Source organism: Cetorhinus maximus, chromosome 2 (genome assembly GCF_964194155.1).
Source record: "Cetorhinus maximus chromosome 2, sCetMax3.hap1.1, whole genome shotgun sequence".
Classification (NCBI taxonomy): domain Eukaryota; kingdom Metazoa; phylum Chordata; class Chondrichthyes; order Lamniformes; family Cetorhinidae; genus Cetorhinus; species Cetorhinus maximus.
Window position 1 is genome coordinate 115476035 of NC_135880.1, and position 20225 is coordinate 115496259.

Below are 20225 nucleotides of genomic sequence, written 5' to 3' on the forward strand. Positions count from 1 at the left end.
TTACGCTGAACCTTTGAAAGTTCTGGTTCGGCTACAAATAGATTTCTGATCATCACACTTTGGGAAGAATGTGAAGGTCCTTGAGAGGGTGCAGAGGAGATTATCCAGAATAGTTCTAGGGTTGTGGGGAGTTTAGTTACAAGGTTAGGCTGGTGAAGCTGGGGTTGTTCTCTTTGGAGCAAAGAAAATGGAGGGGAGATTTGAAAGAGGTGTACAAGATAATGACAGCTTTATATAAGGTAAACATAGAAAACCTGCTCCCATTAGCTGATGGTACAAGGACTAAGGGACATAAATTTAAGGTTTTGGACATAAGATGCAGAGGGAATGTGAGGAAGAACCTTTTTGCGCAGCGAGTGCTAATTGGCAAATTTTGCCTTGTGTTCCAATATCCAAGTAATTTGTACATATTAAAAAGTCAATGGAAATCACTGCCTTTGAGGGTGGTGAAAGTGGAGATGTTCAATGATTTCAAAAGGAAATTGGATGAGCACTTGAGGGAAACAAGCTTGCAGGGCTGTGGGGATAGAGCAAAGGGAATGGGACTGATTGGATTACTCTTCACAGATGAAGTCAATGGGCAAAATGTCCTCCTTCATGGTGTAATGACTATGACTTGACATCTGTGAAACTGTTCTTGAGGAAATTTACTTAGAAAATGGCCCCAATAGGGGTTTTTTTTAAAAGAAATACATCAAATATTTATTTTCTTTCTATCCCCAGTTTTTTTCCCCATTTACCTCTCTTCGCCTGAAGGTGCTGACTCTTCTTGGGGTACAAATTTGCAGGCATCATTTCTACCTGGATGTCTTTTCCATGTGGTCTTTCTTCATGCATCTACAGCTCAGACAATGATTTCAGCAAGCTATTTAACTACAAGGGATGTAACAACCTAGCCTGTCCCTGTATCCACCTGACAGCTGTAGAATTGCACCTTTCAGCAAACCAGGAGAAGGCTGTTTTTACTTTTGTCCACCCATAGTCCAAAGGGACTGACTGAGATCAATTAACTCAACATACACTCAATACCTGGGATTTTACTCACTTGTTTGACTTGGTGCTGCAAAACCAGTTTCTTTAGTTCTAAGAATGCTTGCATGGTATCATCACTACACAGCTTTTAACATGGTGCTGATAATAGTAATGCTGCTGCGGGGCTGGTACAATGTTGCTACTATCAACGAACACTTTCCACAGTATATTAATAGTTTACTCACTCAGTAGCTACTTGCACTAAGGGTGAAAATGTATGTCTTTTGAAGAACTATAAAATAATTTTGGGATTGATAAATGGGATTACAATGTGTATGGGGTCAATTGCAACAATATTACATTCACACTGTATTTTCAAACCACTCTTGAATGGTATGACAAGAGGCGATTCAAGAATTTAGAGAAGGAAAGGAACTCACTCAATCCTGGTATACTGAGCATCTCTTTCAACTACCCTCCATCCTTGTGAATTTTGCAATGTGCTGTGGAACTAGCATAACTGTTAATTCCTGTGACATTTGCACCTTATGTAGTAAACTTTCAGCCTGTTATTTACGTCACAAGTTTGCTGAAAATAACATGCCTGCAACTGTTCGTGCAAAGTTATGCTATAAGTGTGACCTGTTTTGAAAATCATGTCCATCAATTCAAATGAAGCAATATTACACTCTGTTTGCAGAATTAGTTTACCCCACAGTCTTAAGTCAAGAAGTATTGAAAGTCCATATAAAGGACTACTTGATATACAGATTATATGATTCCTAATTGTGTCCCATTACTATGATTTTGTTTTCTAGACGCCTTTGGGTTAACCCCTGCACCACCAGTTCCAAGTAACCATCCTCAGGTAAGAATGTATTTAACACCAATGTGGTAAAGAACTGAACAGCTTTCAGATTCTATAAAACAACTCTACTGCTCATTGTCTTAACTAAACACATCTGACTATGGTAAACCTTGATGTTGTCTTAACGCATTAGAATCTCTGGAAATAAAATTCCTAGGAAAATAGTACACAGTGTTAGTCCTTGTGTGAAGTAAAATTTTAGTTTAACATACAGGTTATTCAAATATTTATTATTTACTATTTGCTTTTCATGGCTTCTTTGATGACCCATTCGAGTGCAGCAGGGTGACTTGCCCACTGGTTCTTTTTAACCTTCTCTCTGGGGAAGGATCTTGTCTTTTCTTGGCTCTTCCCACAAATATGCTGACGAAACCAGAGATTTGCTGCGTGGGGAGCTGCAGGGATGAATTCAAGTTCTGTAAGTGCTTTACTGGGCCAAATACACCAGACTATCAGACCATTATAATTCAATAGCGCTTGATTTTTTTTGATCAATTAAGCAGGTCAACCTACTGCTTCCATGGAATAGGCATACAGTTTGGGATTTCACAGCAGATTCCTTACCCTGCACCGACAAACTTTGATTTGCACATACCAGATCCTTCAGTGTGGCCACCTCCAGTCAAAGGCTAATAAGTGTATTAAATAAAGATATTTTGTCTGAAACAGGAACAGCATCCAATGGGTGGCGAACACTTCATAGAAGTAACTTGGTTGAAAGAAGCTTGCTAATTTGGATAGTTATATTTAAATTGTGCAGTAAAATCTTGAACTTTGTTGAGCTGTTACGTAAGACTAAACATTACCATAACATATATGGGTTTTGGGGGCAGGAGGGTGATTTCCATCTTGCTGCCTCCCATATTTGCACAAGAGAAGAGCAGCAGTGGAATGCAGGTTTCATGACTGGACAAAGTGCGGAGTTACTGGTGAGTTCCCATCCATTCTGATTTTCAGATAGATCTTGATTCTAGTATCAGAATCTCTGCCTGCAACAGGCATGAGGCTCGTACACTAATGTGCCCAGATTGAGTGCTGCTTGGCTACAGCATCTCTGAACCAAGGAAATCAGGTACACGCATACCAATTTCTACCCCAGATGATCACTAACTGAAGGCCTGAAATCTTTTCTGGTGAAAGGTCATTGACCTGAAACATTAACTCTGGTTTCTCTCCACAGATGCAGTTTTAGTTTTTATTTCAGATTTCCAGCATCCGCAGTATTTTGCTTTTTTATTAGTGGCTATCTGAAAGGTTCAAATTGTGTCATTTAGCACAAAGGAACCACAGGATTATAGGGAGCATTTTGTGAGCTTGTGCTCCTAATGCAGCAACTCACTCATTAGGAACTGGAGGAACAGCACCTCATCTTCTGACTAAGCACTTTCCAGCCTTCCGGACTGAATATTGAGTTCAACAACTTTAGATCATGAACTCTCTCCTCCATCCCCACCCACTTTCCGATTCCCCTTTTTCCCAATTATTTATATATATTTTTCTTTTCCCACCTATTTCCATTATTTTTAAATGTATTTCCATCCATTGTTTTATCTCTGCCTTTTAGCCTATTTCGATCCCTTCCTCCCACCCCACCCCCACTAGGGCTATCTGTACCTTGCTCGTCCTGCTTTCTACCCTTAATGTCACCTATTAGCACATTTCTTAGCTAATATCACCACCATCAACACCTCTTTGTCCTTTTGTCTATGACATCTTTTGGCAATCTCCACCTATCACTGGCCCTCTATCCAGCTCTACTTGTCCCACCCTCCCCTTAAACCAGATTATATTTCACCTCTCTTCTATTTGTCCTTAGTTCTGTTGAAGAGTCATACGAGCTCGGAACGTTAACTGTGTTCCTCTCCGCAGATGCTGTCAGACCTGCTGAGTTTTTCCAGGTATTTTTATTTTTGTTTTTTTATCTGTTTGGGCACCTTGGTGTGTGCCACTCCCGGTGGCACTGCTAGGACTACGGAGTTGCCAGCCATCGATTGGGTGGATCATCCACTTGGCACTTATGGCTAAAGATGGTTGCACATACTTCAGCCTTATCTTTTGCCCTGATGTCCTGGATTCCCCCATCATTGAGGATGAGGATACTTGTGGAGACTCCTCCTCCTCCTCCTTCAGTTAGTTGTTCAATTGTTCACCACCATTCATGACTGGATGCAGCAGGACAGCAGAGCTTAGATCTGATCCGTTGGTTGTGGGATCGCTTAGCTCTGTCTATTGCATGCTGTTTCCAATGTTTGGCATGCAAGTAGCCTTGTATTGTAGCTTCACCTGGTTGATGCCTCATTTTTAGGTATGCCTGGCGCTGCTCCTGGCATGCCCTCCTGCACTCTTCATTGAAGCAGGTTTGATCCCCTTGGTAATGGTAGAGTGGGCGATATGCCGGCCAAGAGGTTACAAATGTATAGTTTTTTTGCTGCTGCTGGCCCACAGCACCTCATGGATGCCCAGTTTTGAGTTGCTAGATCTGTTTGAAATCTATCCCAGTTAGCACAGTGGTAGTGCCACACCATCGTGTTGATGGAGGGTATCTTCGAAGTGAAGATAGGACTTCGTCCCCTTCCGCAAGAATTGTGCGTTTGTCACTCCTACCAATACTGTCGTGGACAGATGCATCTCCGACAGGTGGATCAGTGAGGGTGAGTACAAGTAGGCTTTTCCACCTGGTTCCCTCACCACCTGCCGAAGTCCCAGTCGAGCAGCTATGTCATTTAGGACATGGTCAGCTGGGTCAGTGGTGGTGCTACTGAGCCACTCTTGGTGGTGAACATTGAAGTCCCCCACCCAGAATACATTCTGCACCCTTGCCACCCTTGGCGCTTCCTCCAAGTTCTACATGGAGGAGTATTGATTCACTAGTTGAGGGTGGATGATAGGTGGTAACCAGCAGAAGGTTGCCCATGTTTGAATTAACGCCATGAGATTTCATGGGGTCCAGAGTCGATGCTGAGAACTCTCAGGGCAACTCCCTCCGGGCTGTATACCACTGTGCCACCACCTCTGGGTATGTCCTGTTGGTGGGATGGTGAAGATGGTGTCTGGGACATTACCTGTAAGGTATGATTCCATGAGGATGACTATGTCAGGCTGTTGTTTGACTAGTCTGTGAGACAGCTCTCCCCATTTTGGCACTAGCCCCCAGATATTAGTAAGGAGGACTTTGCAGGGTCAACAGGGCTGAGATTGCCATTCTCGTTTCCAGTGCCTAGATCGATGTCAGGCACCCAGAAGGAAAAAACAGTAAAAACTGGGAAATAAAAATACTGGTCCAAACTGGTCTTGTATACTTTAAAATGGAATACCAGTAAAAACTGGGAAAGAAGAGTATGGGTCCGAACTGTTTTTTCCTTCTGGGCAGTCTGTCTGATTTCATTCCTTTTAGACTTTGTAGTAGTTTCATACAGCTGAGTGGCTTGGAGGTCATTTCAGAGGGCATTTAAGAGTCACCAAATTGTTGTGGGTCTGGAGTCACATGTAGGCCATTCCAGATGAGGATGGCAGGTTTCCTTCCATAAAGGGCATTAGTGAACCAGCTGGGTTTTTATGTCAATCAACAATAGTTCTGTGGTCACCTATTAGAACTTTCAATTCCAGATTTATTGATTGAATTTAAAATGTGGGATTTGAAACAGTGTCCCCAGAAAGGATATACTTGCCATAGAGGGAGTGCAATGAAGGTTCACCAGACTGATTCCTGGGATGGCAGAATTGTCGTATGAGGAGAGATTGGACCGACTAGGCCTGTATTCACTGGAGTTTAGAAGAATAGTAGGAAAAGATCTCATTGCAACGTATAAAATTCTGACAGAGCTGGGCAGACTGGATGTAGAGATGAGGTTTTCTCTGGCTGGGGTATCTAGAACAAGGGGTCACAATCTCAGGATACGGAGTAGGCCATTTAGGACTGAGATGAGGAGAAACTTCTTCACTCAGAGGATGATAAGCCTGTGGAATTCTCCACCACAGAAAGCTGTAGAGGCTAAGTTATTGAATACATTTAAGAAGGAAATAGATAGATTCCTGGACTCTAAAGGTGTCAAGGGGTATGGGGAGAGAGCTATGGAGAGAGAGCAGGGGTATGGTGTTGAGATAGAGGATCAGCCATGATCATATTGAATGGTAGAGTAGGCTCGAAGGGCCGAATTACCTTCCCCTGCTCCTATTTTCTATGTTTCTTTCTACTCAAAGAGTAGGAATAAACGGGTCTTTTTCCGAGTGGCAGGCAGTGACTAGTGGGGTACCGCAGGGATTGGTGCTGGGACCCCAGCTATCCGCAATATATATTAATGATTTAGATGAGGGAATTAAATGTAATATCTCCAAATGTGCAGATGACACAAAGCTGGGTGGGAGGGTGAGCTGTGAGGAGGATGTAGAGATGCTTCAGTGTGATTTGGACAAGCTGAGTGAATGGACAAATGCATGGCAAATGCAGTATAATGTGGATAAATGTGAGGTTATCCACTTTGGTAGCAAAAACAGGAAGGCAGATTATTATCTGAATAGCTATAAATTGAGAGAGGGGAATGTGCAATGAAACCTGGGTGTTCTTGTATACCAGTCGCTGAAGGTAGGCATGCAGGTGCAGCAGGTGGTAAAGAAGGCAAATGGTATGTTGGCCTTCATAGCGAGAGGATTCGAGTACAGGAGCAGGGATGCCTTGCTGCAATTATACAGGGCCTTGGTGAGACCACACCTGGAATATTGAATGCAGTTTTGGTCTCCTTATCTGAGGAAGGATGTTCTTGCTATAGAGGGAGTGCAGTGAAGATTTACCAGACTGATTCCTGGGATGGCAGGACTGACATATGAGGAGAGATTGAGTTGGTTAGGATTATATTCGCTGGAGTTCAGAAGAATGAGGGGGGATCTCATAGAAACCTATAAAATTCTAACAGGACTAGACAGGGTAGATGCAGGAAGGATGTGGGGGAGTCCAGAACCAGGGGTCACGGTGTGAGGATACGGGGTAGACCATTTAGGACTGAGATGAGGAGAAATTTCTTCACCCAGAGAGTGGTGAGCCTGTGGAATTTGCCCCACAGAAAGTAGTTGAGGCCAAAACATTGTATGTTTTCAAGAAGGAGTTAGATATAGCTCTTGGGGCAAAAGGGATCAAAGGGTATGGTGAGAAAGTGGGAGTAGGCTATTGAGTTGGATGATCAGCCGTGATCATAATGAATGGTGGAGCAGGCTAGAAGGGCCGAATGGCCTACTCCTCCTATTTTCTATGTTTGTATTTTTCTATTAGCCTGGGCCTCTGGATTACTAGCCCAGTGTCATTACCACTATGCCACTGCCCCCCCTTCGCTATTTTTATTTTTTATTTTGCATTCTCTAGTTTAGTTAAACTGTGTCACAACAAAGAGAGATTTGTAAATGGGTAATTGTATTGATCAGAAAATATCAACAACATATCTTTTTGGTTTAGATGAACTGCTCTGTTGCTACAGATTTTAAATCACACATCCACTGTTGCCAACCCTTTATCAGCATGAATTTGTTGGCTTGCAGCAGCGTTTCAGTTGAATTCCGGTGTTTTTCACAGTTTTGAAAAACCGTGAGATAAAACTTCTGGTTTCAAAAATTTAATCAGTTAACAGCCAAGGGCATTCTGCAAGCTTACCCCATTGAATTTGACAATTAGACCCAAACTCTTGACTTACAGGAAGATTCAGTGAATTGCTTAAGAAAATGCAAGCAGAGTGGGAATGGGTGACCGCCAGACACAAGGGGACCAGGCAGGTAGCGAGGGAATCCCCTGAGTGCATCTCGCTCGCAAACTGTTTTTCAGCCTTGGAAAATGGTGAAAGTAACAGTTCCTCTGTGGAGGCCAACCAGAGCAAAGGCCATGGCACTGTGGGTGGTCTTGCTGCTCAGGGCAGGAGGAAGAAGTGTGGAAGGGCAATAGTGGTAGGGGATTTGTTAGTGAGGGGAGCAGACGGGTGCTTCTGCAGTCATAGATGTGACTCCAGACTATAGATGAGATAGAGAGGGGAATAGAAGGTGGGGGGGCGGGGGGTGCCGTTGCAATATTGATCAAGGAATGAATTATAGCAGCAAGGAGGGATGATATTTTGGAAGGATCATCAAATGAAGCCATTTGGGTTAAAGTAAAAAAACACAAAAGGGGCAAACACGCTGTTGGGTGTGTAGTATAGGCCCCCAAACAGTCAGGGAGAGATAGAGGATCAGATATGCAATCACATTTCAGAGAAGTGTAAGAATAATAAGGCTTATTATTATTATTATATTATTATAGTAATAATAATATTACTATAGTAGGGAATTTTAACTACCCAAATATTAACTGGGAAGTTCTAGTGTGCAACATAGGGAAGGAGCAAAATTCTTAACTTGCATCCAGGAGAACTTTTTTAGCCAGTACGTAGAAAGCCCAACAAGGAAGGGGGCAGTTCTGGATCTAATATTCGGAAATGAGTCCGGGCAGCTGGAAGGTGTCTCAGTAGGGGAGCATTTTGGAGATAGTGACCATAACTCACTTAGATTTGGGTAGTTGTGGAAAAGGATAATGTTGGGCTGGGAATAAAAGTTATAAACTGAGGAAAGGCTAATTTTACTAAGATGAGAAATGATTTGGCCCAAGTGGACTGGGAGCAGCTACTTGCAGATAAGTCTGTGTCAGAGCACTGGGAGGCATTCAAGGAGGAAATACTGAGAGTACAGGAGAATTCTGGAGAAGCCTGGATGTCAAGGGACATAAAGGTTACGACTAAGAAAAAGAGAAGCTTATGGGAGATACCGAGGGCTCAATACGGCAGAGTCCTTAGAGGAGTATAAAAAGTGCAGAGGGGATCTTAAAAAGGAAATTGGGAAAGCTAAGAGAGTGCATGAGAAAGCAATAGTAGTTAGAATAACGGAAAACCCAAAGGGGTTTTTTAAATATATGAAGAGCAAGAGAATAATTAAGGAAAGAGTAGGGCTAATTAGAGGTAATCTGTGCATGGATCCGGAAGACGTGGGTGCAGTCCTCAATGAATACTTTGCATCGGTCTTCACAATGGAAAAGGATGATGCAGGTATAGACATCAGGGTGGAGGACTGTGAAATATTAGATGAAATCAATGTAGAGAGGGAGGAGGTACTACCGGGTTTAGTGGCCTTAAAAGTGGATAAATCCACAGACCCAGATGAGATGTATCCCAGGCTGTTGAGGGAGGCAAGGGAAGAGATATCAGGGGCCCTGGCAGTAATTTTCAAATCCTCTCTGGCCACAGGTGAGATGCCAGAGGACTGGAGGACTGCTAAAGTTGTCCCATTATTAAAAGAGGGAGGAAGGGATAGATCAGGAAATTAGACTAGTCAGTCTAACCTCAGCGGTGGGGAAGTTACTAGAAAAAATTGTGAGGGACCGAATATATCTGCACTTGGAGAGACACAGATTAATCAGAGATAGTCAGCATGGATTTGTTAAAGAAAGGTCGTGTTTGACAAATTTGATCAAATTTTTTGAGGAGGTAACCTGGAGTGTTGACGAGGATAATGCATTTGATGTGGTCCACGTGGACTTTAGCAAGGCTTTTGATAAGGTCCCTCATGGAAGACTGGTCAAGAAGGAAAGAGCCCATGGGATCCAAGGCAAAGTGGCACGTTGGATCCAAAATTGGCTAAGAGGCAGGAGGCAGAGGGTGATGATAGAGGGATGTTTCTTTGACTGGGAGTCTGTTTCCAGTGAGGTTCCACAGGGCTCGGTGCTGGGGCCCTTGCTGTTTATGGTGTACATAAATGATTTGTACTTAAATGTAGGGGGTATGATCTGGAAGTTCGCAGATGACATGAAAATTGCTGGGGTGTAAATTGTGAGGAGGATAGCCGTAAACTGCAGGAGGATATCAATGGACTGGTCAGGTGGGTAGAGAAGTGGCAAATGGAATTCAACCCGGAAAAGTGTGAGGTAATGCACTTGGGGAGGACTAACGAGGCAAGGGATTACACTATGAATGGTAGGACCCTGAAAAGCATTGAAGATCAGAGGGACCTTGGTGTGCATATCCATAGATCCCTGAAGGTAGCAGGGCAGATAGATAAGGTGGTATATGGGATACTTGCCTTTATTAGCTGAGGCATAGAATATAAGAGCAGGGAGGTTATGCTGGAACTGTATAAAACGCTGGTTAGGCCACAACTGGAGTACTGCTTTCAGTTCTGGTCACCACATTTTAGGAAGGATGTGATTATACTGGAGAGGGTGCAGAGGAGATTTACTAGGATGCTGCCTGGGCTGGAGGGCCTAAGCTATGAAGAAAGATTAGATAGGCTGGCCTTGTTTTCCTTGGAGCAACGAAGGTTGAGAGGGGACCTGATAGAGGTGTATAAGATTATTAGGGGCATAGATAGGGTGGATAGGAAGGCACTTTTCCATTAGTAGAGGGGTCAACAACCAGGGGGCATAGATTTAAGGTAAGAAGTAGAAGGCTAAGAGAGGAGCTGAGGAGAAATTTTTTCACCCAGAGGGTGGTGGGAGCCTGGAACTCACTGCCTGAAAGGTTGGTTGAGTCAGAAACTCTTGTAACATTTAAAAAGTATTTAGTACTTGCGTTGCCACAGCCTCCAGGGCTATGGGCCAAGCGCTGGAAAATAGGATTAGTGTAGTCAGATCTTTGTTGACCGGCGTGGACACGATGGGCCAAATGGCCTCGTCCTGTGTTGTAGACATCTATGAGTCTATGCTAATTTTTGGAGGCCTTTCACAACATAGGTGGGAGCCTTATTTCCCTCAGAATCTTAAACGATCCTAATTGTAATAGACCCATCCCAAATTCATGGGGCAGAATTTTCTGCCTGTCAGGCCATCGGGCCTCCAATCCCCGCCGGAGAAGCGGGCCCAGCTGCCATTTTACGTGGGCGGGCCAATTAAGACCCGCCCAGCGTGACGTCTGCCGGGAAGCGCTATGCACTTCCTGTGCGGGCGGGGGGAGGGGGATTCCCCAAAAGCGAGAATGCGTTCTTTTACGCATGTGCATGAAAGAGCGCACATCTCCCTGAGGCTAAGTGCTGCCTCAGGGAGATTGCTGACAGTTTTAAAAACATTAAAAATAGAAGAAAAAAATTCCCTAATATGCCCCCCTCATGTCACATGAGATGAGACATGTTCATAATTTATATAATTTTATTAAACTTTTTAAAACCCTACATGAAACCTCATCCCGCCGGTGGATGAGGTTTCATGTTTTTTCAGAAGCCCGCTGGGGCTCCTGGCCTGCCCACCAACCTTAAGGTTGGATGGGCAGGGTCTTTAATTGTATAATTGATTCTGTCAATGGCCTCAATTGGCCATTGTCAGGTTGAAGGGCCTGCAGCTGATTTTGCTGCGCCCCCGCCTTCCTGAAAATTTAAATGGGCCAGGATGACGTTGGGGGTTCCGCCTGACGTCATCCTGCGTCATTTTATGCGTTGGCGAGCGGGCCCCGCCCCCTGCTTGCTGATGGCAAAATTCTGTCAATGATCTTTTACATCTATTCATCTATCAACACTGTTCACACATATAAAACAGGAACTACTGGGATTTCCTGCGGTGGTCTTTGAAAGTTTGATTCTTAAAGATGTGATTAACAGTTTAATATTGCATTTACAGTTCTGGGAGTTTGGGGAATTTTCCTTTCATAACTTTGCTGATGGTTGCTTCTTAATTAACAGCAACCAAAATGTTCAGAATAGGGGTACAGTAGAAAAGTGGTTATATTACTGGACCAATAATCCAGAGGCTAGGGTTAATGCTTCAGAGATATGAGTTCAAATCCCATGATGGCGGCTGGGCAATTCAAATTCAGTGAATTAATGAAATCTGGAACTAAAAGTGAATATCAGTGATGGCGACTGTGAAATTGTGGATTGTTGTAAAAACCCATCTGGTTCCCTAATGTCCTTTAGTGTTGGAAATCAATTGTCCCACCTGATCTGTCCTGTTTGTGACTCCACCCACAGAGCCTTGTGACATTTAATTATGTTAAAGGCATTATATGATTATAATTTGTTGTTGTACTACAACTGAGGACTTTGCTTTATTTTCCAGGCATGTACTTGGATGACAGTTTCAAGGATATTTTTCACAACTCTTTCCCCTTGCCCCACCCACCACTTTTCTGAGCACTAGTTTTATGACTATTTCATCCAATTTTTTTGCTTAATTTTTGTAAACAAAGTTTTTGGTTTCCTTTTTTCTGTGAGATGGTTTTTAAGCTCTACTTTGAATTTTCATTCTGTTTTCCGTTTCATAACTAGAAAATGAAATAATGAAGGATTACTGTTTGTTCTATTTTGTTACAACTATTTAAGAATTTTTATGTTCTTTAAACTTGGACATTTATCTTGTGTAAAATTACTTCTGCTACTCAAAACCCATGCAGTGAAACTATGAATGAAGTCACCTATTGCTCAATATGGCAATCAGTTCAGTTTGAGTTCATAACTGCAGTTCCAAGGTGGCTACTGTCGGTAGCACAAGTAAATATTAAGCAGCAGAACCATCTATAAACAGCCAATCAGTATTCTCACAAAAAATAGAGTATTAACTTGAGTATTTTAATTGGTATATCTGCAAACATCATTTTCCCTTGGAAGATACAGTTATAGAGACTTACGTGTAGTTCTAATGGGTCTGTAAGCATGAATAAGTAATTGAACAATTGTTAATGTAATGATTGAAAAAAAATAATTTAAAAGCATGTTGGAAGAAACTGTTGATTCTGTAGCGAATGTACCTACTGTGGTGCAAATTTGCTTAGATGTCTAATTGGACCATCTCAGGAATAATTCTGTTCTAAACCTCCTCCAGATTATGACATTTTCCTTTTAATTTCAAGTGAAGCTAATGGAAAGTGACAACTAATAAGTTTAAATGCTACCGTGTTATGGCATTGTACGATAAGATATTTGAGGACACAGCAGTTGTGGAACTGTATACAAGGTGTAACTTATCACTTTAGTCCTTCTTAATGACTTTTCTCTGTTTATGGTCAAACTGCTGTGATGTGGAGAGACAGAAAGAAAGAAAGAGAAAAAAAACATACCTTCCTCCTTTAATCAACAACTTAATGAAAGTTTCCCCACCAGTGTGGAGGTTTCCAGAGGTGATACAGGGAGACAATGGTGAGAAGTCTAATTAGTGTAAAATATGATTCAGTTAAAAGTGGGTTGTGGTATTACATTTCCTGCTTTAACATTAAATGAATAATACTATGTGTAAAAATCAGACACAGAGGGCCGAGGTCCAGCATACCTCCATGAAGGTGGTAAGTGTAAAGAGATCTGGATGCCTGAAGTCATTGTGACCTTGAGTTCCATTTAAATTGAACAGCCACTGATAATTTAGCTAATGCTCCTGGGCACTGCTCCAATTACACAGCACCCATTTGTATTTGGCACTGAAAGAAAGCTAGCCATTAAAAGCTGTCAAACAAACTATGGGCACCACCATCCCTTGGAAACAGAGTCTTCTCCACCATCCCCCCCTTCCGCCACACCTTGGATTACGCTCTTCCCTTTTGCTGGACAGTTACCCAGTCTGTCCCAGGCAAACAGCAGCTATTAGTAAACAATAATGTGCCTTTAGTATCACAGGCATATCATGAGGGCCATGCCCAGAGCATCACAAAAATATGCAATGGTTGACCATGTCAGGCCAGTTCATTTGTGTACAGAAATATGCCTGCATATTCAAACATCCTTGCTAAGGAAAGAGACTTCTTTTTGGACTGAGCAGTTTATAAATCCCCTACATATAAAATCATGTTCATCAGCGTTTCCATTCCAAAAGTAGTAGGAAGACTAAAGTGACGTGCACTTCCAGAATGTCGTTCCATGACGAACCAGTTCAGATCTCTCTCCTCTGTTATATACCTTACCATGCTGTGCCATTACCAATCATTCTACTTTTGACATCATTGGCATGTTACCATTAGTTTTGCTTCATTTAAAGAATTACAGTAGATTAAGTTTTTGGAACGGTCAAGAGCTGCAACATTGGTCTGAAATCCAAAATAAATTACACTGAAGTCCTTCTTTGAAGAATCTATCAAAAATTTTAGAATAAAGAGAGATTAACTATGATGCTTTGAATAAAAATTAAATTTTCCTCTTTGACATTGTGGTTTCCAGCAAGAGGGCAAAGATGGAATATTCTCAAGGATCAAATCCTCATCCTTTCCAAAGTCTGGTTTCAAAAAGGTGCTTGACTCATGTAACTATTTCAGTTTTCAAAAGGCTGTTGAATCCCTAACATGATTTCTGCATGAGCTCAACTAATGTTTGGTTGTGCTACTAATAAAATCTCTAAGGTTTCTTTCTCTCTGCACTCAGTACTAACCATTAAGAATGTGCAGAAATTAAAGCATGCAAATACATTCCCACCTGCTATGAATTAATAAAGCTTAATGATTCTTTTTAAACATTATTATTTGCTCTTACACTTACTGATTTTGGTCTCATATTTATTAAAAGTTGATCAAGTGCCTGGGAATTTAATGACACAGAGCTTGCTATGCTGGTATGAAATATCACTGATCCTTTCTTTTTGTATAAAATTTGTGAACTCCAGTCTGCAACAATAAGTCCCCGATCAATGTTGTAGAGCAACGAATGCCTCTCAGGTTATCATTCCGTGACAAAGGTCTGGACATTGCCAAAGTCTTAGACCCAAAAAAGCCAAAAATTCAAATTTAGAAAGTTGCCAATGATTTACTGAAATGCTCTTTTAAGCAGTGTTTTAATGTTGCAAAGACAATTTGTCAAGATTGGCAACAACCTCACAACTAGAATATTGCTTGTGTGCCTCCCATTATTATTCAACCATGCCACATAAAAATTTTCAGCGTGATCCTAACTCATATACTGAATGTGATCATTGCCATTGAAAGAGCTCAAGACATTGAGGAGTCAAACTATAAAATTAACGATAAAAATTAAGTGGCTGCAGAGCACCCTGAAGGGAGAGGGTGAACAGCGAGCAGTCGTGGTCCACATCGGTGCCAATGACATAGGTAGAAAGAGGGATGTGGTCCTGGAGTCTGAATTTAGGTAGCTAGGTAGAAAATTAGCAAGCAAGACCTCAAAAGTAGTAATCTCCGGATTACCCCCAGTGCCATGTGCAAGTGAGTACAGAAATAAGAGGATAAAACAATTAACAAGACCGTGGCTGGAAAGCTGGTGTAGGAGGGAGGGCTTTAAATTCTTGGGACTCTGGGGGAGATGGGGCCTGTACAGGCTGGACAGGTTGCACCTGAACAGAGCTGGGACAGAGTTCTTCGTGGGGCATTTTTGCTAGTGTTGTTGGGGAGGGTTTAAACTAACTCGGCAGGGGTGTGGGAACCAGGAGAAAATATTAGAGAGGAATACCAAAGGGCATAGAATATTGGGAGAGATAGATAGTACTAGAGTAAAGAATAATAAGTTAAAAGGTGGGGTCAGAGTAAAGGAGAAAATAATAGTCCAAATCAGGGTTACTGTACATGTGGATGAATGCATGGAGTGTGGTAAATAAGGTTGATGAGTTACAGGTGCAGATTGTCATGTGGAAATATGATGATGTGGCTATAATAGAGACCTGGTTCAAACAAGGGCAGGACTAGGTATTAAACATTGCTAGATATGAGGTGTTCAGGAAAGTTAGGAAAGGAAGAAAAGTGGGAGGGGTGGCAGTACTGATAAAGGAGAGCATGGTGGTGCTAGACAAAGAGGATGTCCCAGAGAGATCAAGGGCAGAATCTATTTGGCTAGTGCTAAGGAACAAAAAAGGTGCAATTACATTGCTTGGTGTATCTATGGGCCACTAACGAGTTGGAAGGGTGTCGAGTAACAAATTTGCAAGGAAATTACAGAGAGGTGCAAAATTATATAGTACTCTTAATGGGGGGGCTTTAAGTATCCAAATATAGACAGGGATATTAGTAGTTTAAAGGGCAGAGAGGGGCAAGAGTTCTGACAGTGTGTTCAGGAAAATTTTCTTCAGTATGTTTCTAGTCCAATGAGGTAGGGGGCTCTGCTAGACCTGCTTCTTGAAAATGAGGTGGGTCAAGTAGATCGAGTGTCAGTAGGAGAACATTTAGGGGATAGTGATCATTGTATCATAAGGTTTGGGCTGACTATGGAAAAGGACAAAGAACAATCCAGAGTAAGAAAAATTAACTGAAGGAAAGCTAACTTCAATGGGCTAAAAATGGATCTGAGCCAAATACATTGGAGTCAAAGGCTGGCAGGAATAACAGTGGCTGAACAATGGGCTACCTTCAAAGAAGAGATGAGTTGGGCACAGTCAAGGTATATTCCCTCGAAAGGGAAAGGTAGGACAAACAAATTCAGAGCTCCCTGGATGACAAAGGAGATTGAAATTAAGATAAAGAAGAAAAAGTGTGCTTTTGTCAGGTGTCAGGTAGAAAATACAATTAAAACCCAAGCTGAATATAGAAGGTTCAGGTGAGAGGTGAAGAAACAAATAAGAGAAGCAAAGAGAGAGTATGTGAAGAGACCGGCAGCTAACATAAAAAGGAATCCCAAAGTCTTCTATAGGCATATAAATGGTAAAAGGGTGGTTAAAAAGAACAGTCGGATGGATTAGGAACCAAAAGGGGATTTACACATGGAGGTATAGTTGAAATACTAAATGAATATTTTGCATCTGTCTTTACAAGAGAAGGAGCTGCTGCCCAGGCCATGGTAAAAGATGAGGTAATTCAGATACTAGATGAGTTTAAAATTGAAAAGGAGGTAGTATTGTTTAGGTTATCTGTACTTTAAGTTGATAAGGCACCAGGATCGGATGAGATGCATCCGTGGATACTGAGGGAAGTGAGAGTGGAAATTGCAGAGGTACTGGCAATAATTTTTCAGTCTTCCTTAGATTCAGGGGTGGCCCCGGAGGACTGGAGAATTGCAAACAGTACATCCTTGTTCCAGAAAGGGTGTAAAGATAAGCCCAGCAACTACTGTCAGTTTAACTTCAGTGGTGTGGAATTTTCTAGAAACAATCATTCGAGACAAAATTAAGAGTCACATGGACAAATCGAGCTAACAAAGGAAAGCCAGCATGGGTTTCTTAAGAAAAAAATCATGTTTAACTAACTTTTTAAGAGGTAACAGAGAGGGTTGATGAAAGTAATGCTGTTGATGTGGTGTACATGGACTCCCAAAAGGTGTTTGATACTGTGTCACACAACAGGCCTTTGAGCAAAGTTATAGCTCATGGAGTAAATGGGATGGTAGCAACATGGATATGGAATTGGCTCAGCAACAGGTAACAGATAGCAATGGATGTTTCTTGTGCTGGAGGGAGGTTTATAGTGGAGTTCCCCAGGGGTCAGTGTTGGGACCCATGCTTTTCCTGACATATATGAATGACCTAGATCTTGGCATACATGGCACAATTTCAAAGTTTGCAAATGATGCAAAACTTGGAAGCATTGTGAACTGAGAGGAAGATAGTGTAGTACTTCAAAAGGACATGGACAAGTTAGTGGAATGGACGGATAAGTGGCAAATGAAATTCAATGCAGAGAAATGTGAAGTGATTCATTTTAGTAGGAAGATATGGAGAGACAGTATAAAATAAAGGGTACAAATCTAAAGGAGAGTGTAGGAGCAGAGGGAGCATAAATCATTGAAGGTGGTAGGGCAGATTGAGAGCAGTTAATAAAGGATATGGTATCCTAGGCTTTATTAATTGGGGCATGGAGTACAAGAGTAAGCAGGTTACATACATTGAATCTGTACAAGTCAATAGTTCAACCTCAGTTAGAGTACTTTGTCCAGTTTTGGGTGCCACACTTTAGGAAGGATGTGAACACACTAGAGAGGGTGCAGAAAAGATTCAGGAGAATTGTTCCAGGGATGAGGAACTTTAGTTATGAAGATAGACTGGAGAAATTAGGACTGTTTTCTTTAGAGAAAAGTAGGTTGAGAGGAGATTTGACAGAGGTATTCAAAATCATGAAGAGTCTGCACAGAGTAGATAGGGAGAATCTGTTCCGTGAAAGGATCGAGAATGAGAGAGCACAGATTTAAAGTAATTAATAAAAGAAGCAAAAGTGATATGAGGAAAAACATTTTTACACAGTGAGTGGTTAGGGTTTGGAATGCTTTGCCTGAGGATGTGATGGATTCAGTTGAAACATTCAAAAGGGAATTAGACTGTTATCTGAAAAGGAAGAATGTGCAGGGTTACAGGGAGGAGGTGGGGAATGGCACTAGGTGAGATGCTCATTCAGAGAGCTGGCGCAGTCACTTTGGGCTGAATGTCTTCCTTCTGCACCTTAACAATTCTGTGATTCTGTGAAAACAGAAAATACTGGAAATACACGCAAGTGTGGCAGTATCTGTTAAGAGAAAAACACAGTCAATGGATGGAATTTTCCATGCTCGCCGTCATCAGGCATAATCGGTGGCATGGACGGACAATATGGCATGGTCAGTTTTACTGTTGCTGTTGAGGCGACTTGTGAGGGGGGGGGGCGGGGGTGCAAGGAAAGCCCAGCCGTTGAATATAACGCATAAGCATTCGGGGTGGGGGGTAGGATGTACGAGGGAAGTGGCCAGCAGCTCCAGCTCCACAGGCCAAGGAGGGTGCCACTGCCACACAGCAGGACCTCGAAAGTGGGCCGGGGCCCACCAAGTCTCGTCCCTCCACAGGACGTCGCCAAGGTCATCGCAGACAGGGCATCACAGTCAGCAGGCTACCTCCACCTCTGCTGTAGATGACCGGGGAGCACCAAGACATAGCGGCCGGGTTACAAAAGTTAAAGAGAATTAGTTGCACAGCCTGGGCATGGGTGTTAATCACTTGTACCTAGTGTTCACTATTGTCAATAAACTCCCAAGAATGTCTCCCTGCCAATGGCTCCTTGTTCTGATGAGCAGTGTTCGTATCACTCAGATGTGAAACCTTTCTGCACAAGATAAAGGCAGGTGTCTCAGTCCAGGGCCTCTTCCCTGTGTTTGTGCAGCCTTCAGACCAAAGTGATGGTCTGGTCTCATAGCTGCTGGACACATTACTGATGCCTGCACCTTGGTGGTGCTTGTCATTGCTGCCAGAATGTCGTGGGCAGGCATCACAGAGTTCCATCATTCTCTGTGTGAGGGAAGATGGAATATAATGTGGAAAAATGTGAGGTTATCTACTTTGGTAGGAGGAACAGATGTGCAGGGCATTTCTTAATTGGAAAAAGATTAGAAAGTGTAGGTGTACAAAGGGACCTGGGTGTCTTCATCAATAAGTCACTGAAAGCTAACATACAGGTGCAACAAGCAATTAGGAAGACTAATGGTATGTTAACCTTTATTGCAAGAGGATTTGAGTACTGGAATAGTGAAGCCTTGCTTCAATTATATAGAACCTTAGTTAGACCGCACCTGGAGTATTATGTGCAGTTAGATCCCCTTACCTTAAGAAGGATATTATTGCCATAGAGGGAGTGCAACGAAGGTTCACCAGACTTGTTGCCAGGATGGCGCGACTGTCCTATGAAGAGAGATTGGGGAAACTGGGCCTGTAGTCTCTACAGTTTTGAAGAATGAGAGGAGGTCTAATTGAAACCTACAAAATACTTAAATGGATAGACAGGATCGATGCAGGTAAGATGTTTCCCCTGGCTGGGGAGTCTAGAACCAGGGGACACAATTTCAAAATAAAGGGGAAGAGAACTGAGAGAACTTAGAACTGAGATGAGGAGAAATGTTTTTATTCAGAATTTTTGGAATTCTCTACCCCAGAGGGCTGTGGAAGATCAGTCATTGAGTATGTTTAAAGTAGAGATTACAGATTTCTAAGTGCCAATGATGTAAAGGGATATGGGGATAGTGTGGGAAAGGGCATTGAAGTGGATGACAAGCCATGATCTATTGAATGGCGGAACAAGCTGGAAGGGCTGAATGGACCTACTCCTGCCCCTGTGTTTCTATTTTCCTATTTCCTCTTTGTGGACCTACACCTGCATCATGACCTGAACCCTCAAGTGGGCCCTGCTTCCATCATTTGGTAATCGGCATACTTGTTCTCAACAGCCCCTATGCGATTCCAACTTGAGACCACAACTTAGCAGAATTCACAAAATTTCTGATACTTTGGGACAGGTGGTTTCCTAAGATTCTCCCTTTGTGCATTGTTGCCTGCCCACGGTATGCTAATAGTGTCAATACTAATAGTGAGAGACTCATGGGGTCGGATTTTTGCTAGTGAGATGAGTACCTTGAGCCTGGTATTTTCACTCCTCAGAGGGCAGAAGCCGGTGTTTTGGGGAGGTTGGGGGGCGGGGGGGGTGGTGGCAGATGGTGGTGGTGTTGGGTGCGGTGTGAAGTCAGGCTAACCAACCCCAGAAGCAGATCCTAGGCATCATATGCTGAGGCGGTCTGTTTAGAAGACCTGTCT

The 20225-nt window shown here is 42.5% G+C and overlaps 1 protein-coding gene across 4 annotated transcripts in view; it reads left to right on the plus strand.

Moving 5' to 3' along the window:
- The window catches only part of syk (spleen tyrosine kinase), a 177997-nt gene that overhangs the window by 110318 nt on the left and 47454 nt on the right, over positions 1–20225 (plus strand). For 3 of the 4 annotated variants that reach the window (XM_078568677.1, XM_078568693.1, XM_078568685.1), the window contains exons 6-7: positions 1791–1840; positions 13970–14038. In XM_078568677.1, coding sequence (XP_078424803.1) covers positions 1791–1840; positions 13970–14038 — 119 coding nt within the window. The remainder of the gene's footprint in view (positions 1–1790; positions 1841–13969; positions 14039–20225) is intronic. The other variant, XM_078568698.1, reaches the window with a different exon arrangement.